The sequence below is a fragment of the Lactuca sativa genome, chromosome 4 (assembly GCF_002870075.4).
Source record: "Lactuca sativa cultivar Salinas chromosome 4, Lsat_Salinas_v11, whole genome shotgun sequence".
NCBI lineage: Eukaryota > Viridiplantae > Streptophyta > Magnoliopsida > Asterales > Asteraceae > Lactuca > Lactuca sativa.
Genome location: NC_056626.2, coordinates 15,482,654 through 15,491,051, shown reverse-complemented (window position 1 = coordinate 15,491,051; position 8,398 = coordinate 15,482,654). Strand labels below are relative to the sequence as shown.

General features: G+C 37.7%; 1 protein-coding gene across 7 annotated transcripts; it reads right to left on the bottom strand.

Annotated features, from left to right (window-relative positions):
* Positions 1-311: 311 nt before the first annotated feature.
* On the bottom strand, positions 312-7,943 carry LOC111894905 (uncharacterized). 7 transcript variants are annotated; one of them, XR_008231376.1, is made up of 4 exons: positions 7,514-7,943; positions 1,333-7,286; positions 1,065-1,122; positions 312-770 (listed from the first exon to the last, which is right to left on the bottom strand). XR_008231376.1 is itself a non-coding variant. In XM_042900841.1 (3 exons), the coding sequence occupies exons 1-3, from the start codon at positions 7,630-7,632 to the stop codon at positions 612-614; spliced, it is 336 nt and encodes a 111-aa protein (XP_042756775.1). In that variant the 5' UTR covers positions 7,633-7,943; the 3' UTR covers positions 383-611. The 7 variants fall into 7 exon arrangements, 1 of the variants encoding a protein (XP_042756775.1); XR_006190053.2 differs by lacking the exon at positions 7,514-7,943 and having other exon boundaries at positions 1,333-2,075; positions 2,161-7,264; XR_008231375.1 differs by lacking the exon at positions 7,514-7,943 and having other exon boundaries at positions 1,333-6,786; positions 6,882-7,264.
* Between the last annotated feature and the right edge of the window lie 455 nt (positions 7,944-8,398).

Below are 8,398 nucleotides of genomic sequence, written 5' to 3'. Positions count from 1 at the left end.
CGATTATAGTTTGTATTTGCCGGTTAAAAAAAAAACTCATTTATTTTCCATTTTGTATGAAATTGTTCATTGATTTATTTTCCAATTTGTATGGAAATATTTCATTCATTTATTTTCCAATTTGATTATGTTTTTTTATGTTTAACTAGGAGAAAACCCAGGCTTCGCACCATGTGGGTTTCTTTATTTTGCTTTTAATTAAGAAAATTTTGATGTGATAAGATTTCAGGGAAACAAATTTACAGTTCTTTCATGACAATAAGATTAAATGCAAGAAAAGTGAAAGTAGCATGCTATATTTGTCATAAATATGAAAGTACCATGTTGCTTTTGTGATAAAAATGAAGTTGCCTTTTTTTTTTTGTAGTAACAATGAAAGCTATTTTTGTCGTAAATGACAATTTTACCCTTTCATTTACAGTTTTTGTTAATATTTATAATATAGTTATAAGTTATAACAAATACAATATATAGTCTTTAAATGCCATTCACTTACGCTTCATTGTATCGCCATTTCCAAGCCGGCATCATCAAAGACTGCAAGGGGCATTACTACTCTGAACTCATCTCTTCAAGAGAAACCTACATTGAGTCTTGCATTCTTTATGTAATCACACCCAAAAAAAAAACACAAACATCTTAAACAAATGCTCAATAAAAAACAAATAACACAAGGGCAATATGGTCATCATCGCAGCTTCGACATTTGCAGGAAATTCATCATTTGGGCTTGAAAGCATTGAGATAATGCTTCGCACTATGCTCTCCAACTGTAAAAAGTACAATGAAAGTGCATTACTGTGTGTGGATTTGATAAGATGTTTATGAAGAAATTTAACAAATCTTTTAGTAAAGAAGCGAAGAATTAAATTCATGAAGCATAACAGTAACAGTAAAAGGTAGTGTACAACCCTTCAATTAAACACAATTAAAACCGAATAGGTTATAGATGTATAAAAAATCTTAAATTTGTGTAAAAAGTTGCACGGAGGAAATTATTCCAAATAGCAAGAAACCAATTGACCAAAATATGCAGAAAAAATCAAAATCCAAGATCAACATACCTCCTTCACAGCACCAAAAAAAGTACTGACTTTAATTGATAACAAAACTTTGTCACACCTGCAAGACATTACCATGGCTAGTATAAGACAATATTGATGCGTTGATGCAATATAGTGATAGTGTTTTTTTCCTAATTTACCCCTGGCCGACATTGTATTCGAGAAGGAGTAAAGCCCAAGTTTAGTTTATTTTGTTTTTTTTTATTTAGTCTTTATCTGTTGAGGTTTTCTAGTGGTATTAGGTTTCGTATTGTTTAGCTATAAGTACTGGGTCAAAACGTGCATCAGGTTTTTTGGTGTGTGATATTCTGAATTCGTTTTTGTTTTGCAATAAAGAGTCGAGATCAGTTTCTCAATTCTTGGTTGTCAGGCACACGATAATGCCCCTGTTCTTTGCGTTTGACAATACGCCTAGTTAAATTGTCTTTTCCTGTAGTCACAGACTACATCAGGTGGTATCAGAGCCCAACATCCATGGCGGGCGAAGAAACCGATTCTGGACGAATCGTCAAGATCGAACAAACCCTCCAAACCCTCCAACAATCCTTGCAACAAATTACAGAAAGTTTAGCACTTCTTACAACCAACAACAATCAGAATCGTAGGGAGCAAGCAAACCAAGAAGCACTCAATCGCAATAACCAACCACCGCTCGTACAGTTCATTCGCAACCAGCAACCCATTCAGCGACCTCCTCCAATCATCAATGCTTATGATCGAATACGGATGCAGGAATAAGAACGGAACAGGGAAGACTCCGATCTAGAAGAAGATGACGGTGATGAAGGTGCGAGAGGGTGTCCGGGTCTACGTAGGGATGCACATGATTTCGATTACCACCAAAGAGCCAAAGATGTACCCTCTTTCAGCGGATCCATGAACATCGAAGGCTTCCTAGACTGGATGAATGAGCTGGAGAATTTTTTTCAATTCTATGATATCCCGGGAAATAAACGGGTCACTCTCGTGGCTTACAAACTCAAAGGAGGAGCTCAGGCTTGGTGGAAGAACCTGCAAACCACGCGAGAACGACAAGGTAAATTACATATTACTTCCTGGGATCAAATGGAACGTGAACTAAAGCGCAAGTTCTTACCCCCTAATCATGATCAAATTTTATTCAACATGTTTCAAAATTGCACGCAAGGAGATCGATCAGTGGAGGCTTACACCACCGAATTCCATCGATTAGCCGCTCGGAATGACCTCACAGAAACCGAATCACAACAGGTCTCGCACTATACTAACGGATTACGCCCTCCGATTCAAGACAGAATATCCCTAGTACCTGTATATGCATTGGATGATGCGTATAATCTAGCTATCAGGGCAGAAACACAATTGGCGAAGAGTAGTAAAACCTTTTCATTCCCTGCTAATCGGAATAAATTCACCAGTGGGTCAACATCACAACCAACAGAAAACAGCCAAGTGGTTACAAGAACACCAGCACCCGACAAGGGTAAAGGTGTCACCGCAACCGCTACTACCACCCTGAAATCCACCAACCCTTACGCTCGACCCATACCAGGGAAGTGTTTTAAATGTGGTATCTCGGGTCATCGATCTAGCGATTGCAGAGGAATAACAGCCAAAGTTAACCTTACCACAAGAGAAGAAGGAGAAGTTGATGATGAAGTTGTTAGTGAGGAGGGTGGCAACGAAGAAGTTGAGATTTGTTTTGCAGCTGACGAGACTTTTTGTGAGGATGACACTGCTAAATCATGTGTCATCCGCCGCATTATGCTTGCGCCTAAAGTAACTGAAGAACCCTCGCAACGCCATAACCTGTTTCGGACTCGTTGTGTAGTACATCAAAAGATATTTGACGTTATTATTGATGGTGGGAGTACAGAAAATATAATATTGTTTCTCAAACAATTGTGCAACAACTCAAACTACCTACCAGAAGGCATCCGCACCCATACAAAATAGGATGGATCAAATCAATTGGGGAGATCCGCGTCACTGATCAATGTAAAATCCCTTTTTCTATTGGAAAATATAAAGATGAATTGTGGTTTGATGTTGTGGACATGGATGCATGTCATATTCTGCTTGGGCGACCTTGGGAATTTGATAAGGATGCGATACACAAGGGCAAGGAAAACACATACTCCTTTAAGGTTAATAGGGTGAAGATGATTTTAGTCCCTTTGATAGAATCTAGTAAACCCACGACCCCTCATCACGATGTGAAGAAAAATAGCCTGGTGGTGTTGTCTCATCGAGATTTTGAAGAAGAGATAAAAGGGGAATCTGTCATTTATGCTATTGTTGCTACAGGTTCTATCCAGGAGGGGGGCGAAAATAACATTCCTGCCAAATTAACACCTATCCTATCGAAGTTTAAGTCCCTTATTCCCAGTGAATTACCAGCAACACTTCCACCAATGCGCGATATTCAACACCAAATTGATTTCATTCCGGGATCTAAGTTACCCAACCTAGCACACTATCGCATGAGCCCAAAAGAGAACCAAATACTACAAGAACAGGTTGAAGATTTATTGAAAAAGGTTCTCATTCGTAAGAGCATGAGTCCTTGTGCAGTCCCCGCTCCGTTGGTTCCAAAGAAAGATGGTAGCTGGCGAATGTGTGTTGATAGCAGGGCCATCAACAAGATAACAGTGGCATATAGATTTCCAATTCCCCGATTAGATGACATGTTAGACATGTTGGAAGGGTCCAATGTGTTTTCTAAACTCGACCTACAAAGCGGGTATCATCAGATCCGTATTCGCCCTGGTGATGAATGGAAGACAACATTTAAAACTAAAGATGGTCTATACGAGTGGTTGGTCATGCCTTTCGGTTTGTCTAACGCTCCCAGCACTTTCTCTCGACTCATGAACTAGGTGTTAAAACCTTTCCTTGGATCTTTTGTGGTCGTTTATTTTGATGATATTCTCGTGTATAGTAAGACAGAGAGTGAGCATCTTCTACACCTCACAGAGGTTCTTACTGTTTTGGACAGTAATAAACTTTATCTCAACCTAAAGAAATGTAGTTTCTTGACCAATCAGCTACTATTTTTAGGTTTTATCATTACTGCAGATGGAATTCGAGTAGATGAGGAAAAAGTACGTGTCATACGCGAGTGGCCGGTTCCCAAAACCGTTAGTGAAGTCCGTAGTTTTCATGGACTTGCGACTTTTTATCGGTGATTTGTTCGAAATTTTAGTTCTATTATGGCTCCTATCACCAGTGTCTGAAAAAGGGTCAGTTTCAATGGGGAGATGCAGCTACTCGAAGTTTTGCCCTCATCAAAGAAAAGTTGACTTCTGTTCCTTTACTAGTTTTGCCCAATTTCGATAAACTTTTCACTTTAGAGTGTGATGCATCGATTATAGGCATCGGTGTTGTTTTGTCCCAAGACGGGAAACCCGTGGCATTCTTTAGTGAGAAACTTAGTGAGGCACGACAAAAGTGGACTACTTATGAGTTAGAATTTTATGCGATTTATAGATCCATACAACATTGGGAGCAGTATCTGTTCCATCGTGAGTTTATTCTTTATACAGACAACGAAGCACTTAAGTATTTTAATAGTCAACAAAAATTAAATCGCATGCATGGGCGGTGGGTTTCATATCTGCAACGTTTTTCGTTTGTTTTAAAACATAAATCCGATGATCAGAACAAGGTGGCTAATGCGTTGAGTCGTCGAGCTGAGTTATTAGTAAGCTTACGAACAGAAATCCTTGGTTTCAAAGATTTGAAGGAGTTATACGCTGATGATGAAGATTTTAAAAAGATATGGAGCAGCAAGATAGTTCCACCTATGTTTAAGCTTGATGGTTATCTGTTCTATGATCATCGTCTCTGTATTCCCCGTACTTCTTTACGGGAAGAACTTATCAAAGAATTGCATGGAGGCGGATTAGGAGGCCATTTTGGAAGGGATAAGACTATTGCGTTAGTTGAAGAGCGTTATTTTTGGCCGCAATTACGACGGGATGTGGGTCGATTTGTTGCTAAATGTGTTATTTGTCAGAAAGCCAAAGGCCAATCCCAAAATACTGGTTTGTATACTCCATTACCTATTCCTGACGGCCCTTGGGAAGATATTTCTATGGATTTTGTTTTAGGTCTTCCCAAGACAACAAGAGGAAATGATTCTGTGTTTGTGGTAGTTGATCGTTTCTCCAAAATGTCCCATTTTATCCCTTGCAAGAAAACGACGGATGCGTCTAATATTGCCTTATTATTCTTTCGGGAAATAGTTCGTTTACATGGCATTCCTTCAACAATCACATCTGATCGTGACTCCAAGTTTCTTAGTCATTTTTGGCGCACTCTTTGGAGGTTATTTCAGACCACGCTCCAATTTAGTACCTCTTTCCATCCCCAAACAGATGGGCAGACTGAAGTGGTGAACAAAACCTTAGGGAATTTAATAAGGTGTCTTTGTGGCGATCGCCCTAAACAATGGGACCAATTTCTCGCTCCAGCTGAATTCGCTTTTAATAACATGGTCAACTGGTCAACTGGTAAATCGCCTTTTCAGATTGGTTACCAAAGGCAGCCTAAACATCCACTAGATCTTATTCAGTTACCTGCGTTGCCTGGGCACAATTTAGCAGCTGAAAATTTGGCTAAAAAAATCGAAGCAGTCCAAGAAGAGGTTAAACAAAAGCTAGCGTTGTCTAATGCTAAGTATAAAGAAGCACGTGACAAACATCGACGCGAGAAAGTATTTGAAGTGGGTGATCTCGTTATGGTTCATTTACGAAAAGAACGGTTCCCAGTGGGTACGTATAACAAGCTCAAGATGAAGAAAATTGGCCCTTGCAAGATAATTCGGAAAGTGAATGATAATGCCTATGTTGTTGATCTACCGGATGGCTGGTCGATTTCGCCTACGTTTAATGTGTCTGACCTCGCCATTTTTCAGCCGGATCTGCCTTTGTATCCTGATAATCACTCGAGGACGAGTTCTTTTTCAAGCAGGGGAGAATGATGCGTTGATGCAATATAGTGATAGTGTTTTTTTTCCTAATTTACCCCTGGCCGACATTGTATTCGAGAAGGAGTAAAGCCCAAGTTTAGTTTATTTTGTTTTTTTTTTATTTAGTCTTTATCTGTTGAGGTTTTCTAGTGGTATTAGGTTTCGTATTGTTTAGCTATAAGTATTGGGTCAAAACATGCATCAGGTTTTTTGGTGTGTGATATTCTGAATTCGTTTTTGTTTTGCAATAAAGAGTCGAGATCAGTTTCTCAATTTTTGGTCGTCAGGCACACGATAGTGCCCCTGTTCTTTGCGTTTGACAATACGCCTAGTTAAATTGTCTTTTCCTGTAGTCACAGACTACATCAAATATGTTCCAATAATTGAAATGGATAGTATAAGAGTCGTTTAATTAATGGCTTGCATATTTTTTTCCCATAAACTAAAATGAAATGTTACAACCGGTTAGAAATAGAAATAAAAGATGTTTCGATAATTGAAGTGGTATGGAAGATGTGAATGATTTTTGTAACTAAAAAATAGAATATTTATAGTCTTGACACTTCAAATATTTGCTTTTAAGGTTTATACATCCTACAATGTTTTGCTATGGTATGAGTGTTATGGTATTTGCTTTTAAACAGTGAGATTTTTTGTGAGTTTTTTTAGATAAGAAAGTAAAAATAAGATTTTGTTATATCATTTCATCAAACACTTGTGGTGCATCGTCAAACTCACTTTCAAATTTCATCATAAAACTGGTCGGTAGAGCTGTAAAGATAAATAGACAATACAAAATCTCAATTAATTTAGTTTGGGAATGTTAAGGATAAAGAGATAGGGAGATATGAAGGAGCTGGTTAAACCTTAACTATAGAAGTCATCAACCGCTACTTGTGGCAGAGACATACTTGCAGGCCTTGACATAAGTTTCACAAGTGGAGCACCCAAACTGATCAACAGAAGAAGATCAACGATTGAGGAACTCAATAAGTACACTATTTATGATGAAATACTAAAATTCTAATCATTAAAGAATATGTATGGATTTATAAGAGCAGACGGTATGGGCATTGTGGCGTGCTCGTTGTGCTGAGGTGGCATCCTCAACGGAGTCGTGACAGGAGAGCACACACCTTCAATTCCATTTCTCTGTAACTGATAGAGCAGCATATCTACTGGAGTATAAAAAACACAAACCAACAATAACACACACATTCCAAGAAATTATTTATCTAGAGACCTAATACGCTGACAGCAGGAAGGCTATCCTACAATCGACAAAAAAAATTTCAAGATACCATTAGTTCAAAAAGTAAAGCATGGATGGTATTGGTAGTTTGAAGTTTTACCATCAGATTCATAACCTACTATTCCAAATCCAATCTCTGGTCAATCTCCCACACCAAGAACCTATCTGTCTCTCTTCCCAGGTGTAGTTCAAATTTAAGCTTCAATCGATCAAGGATTTAAATCAATAGTAGAAGATGGACCTTACCTGAGACTGACGACTTCTAACAACATATGGAGACAGAAATTGGAAAGCAACGGAAGAAAGACCAGAAAATTAGAACAGCTTAAATACAGTCGGGGGTGGAGGACGAAATATGTAAGCATGTTATTGGAGGGCGCGCGTGCGGTGGCAGCGGTGGACGTAACAACTATGTAGCAAAGGTCGAGAAAACATCATATGGTTGTGGGGATTCTCTGGTGTTCAACGGAGGGAAGGGTCAAATAAGGGTTTAGGGAGGCGGCGTAGAAAATACGCCTGTAGAACTGTCGATGAATCGTAAGAATCATCGCGGTGGCTGAGACTGGTGGTGGCGATACGTTGAATTTTCTTCTATGTCCTCCTAATCTCTAATCTCTGTGTCGGGTCTTCCCTCTTGAGCGGGTCGATGGGGTTCCAATCGAAGAGTAAAATTGAAACTTCCATAACTTTTAATTTCTTTTTTATAATGATTATAAGTTAGTTAATAAGGTATAAATATAAAACCTAAAGTGTAATCATATATAAACTAAATTCCAATATTAAAAGAATATATATATTTTTTCTACTTATAAAGTTATGTTTTTCACTTTTAACGTATTATACTTAATTTATTAGGTCTAATATTTTGTTGTATGTAAATCATTATCATTTTAAAGCTACAACTTTTAAACAATTTGTATAAAATACTTAAATTGTTAATTTAAATATAACATTATAGGATCAACTTAATTATAAATTTTAGTTCAACTTAAACAGCCTAAATATTATTTTGTAAATAGTTAAAAGTGATAAATTGTAGTGTCTTTCTAATAATGATTATAAGTTGGTTAATAAAGTTAAATAAGTATCAAACCTAAAGTGTAATCATAAATAAACTAAATTTTAATATTA

Bases quoted from the DNA above. Each gene is read 5' to 3' on its own strand.
- LOC111894905 (XM_042900841.1), bottom strand. From the start codon at position 7,632: ATGCTTACATATTTCGTCCTCCACCCCCGACTGTATTTAAGCTGTTCT. The intron at 1,123-7,513 runs GTAAGGTCCATC...AATGTCTTGCAG, and splicing joins TTAGAAGTCGTCAGTCTCAG to GTGTGACAAAGTTTTGTTAT. The intron at 771-1,064 runs GTATGTTGATCT...TACTTTTTACAG, and splicing joins TTTTTGGTGCTGTGAAGGAG to TTGGAGAGCATAGTGCGAAG.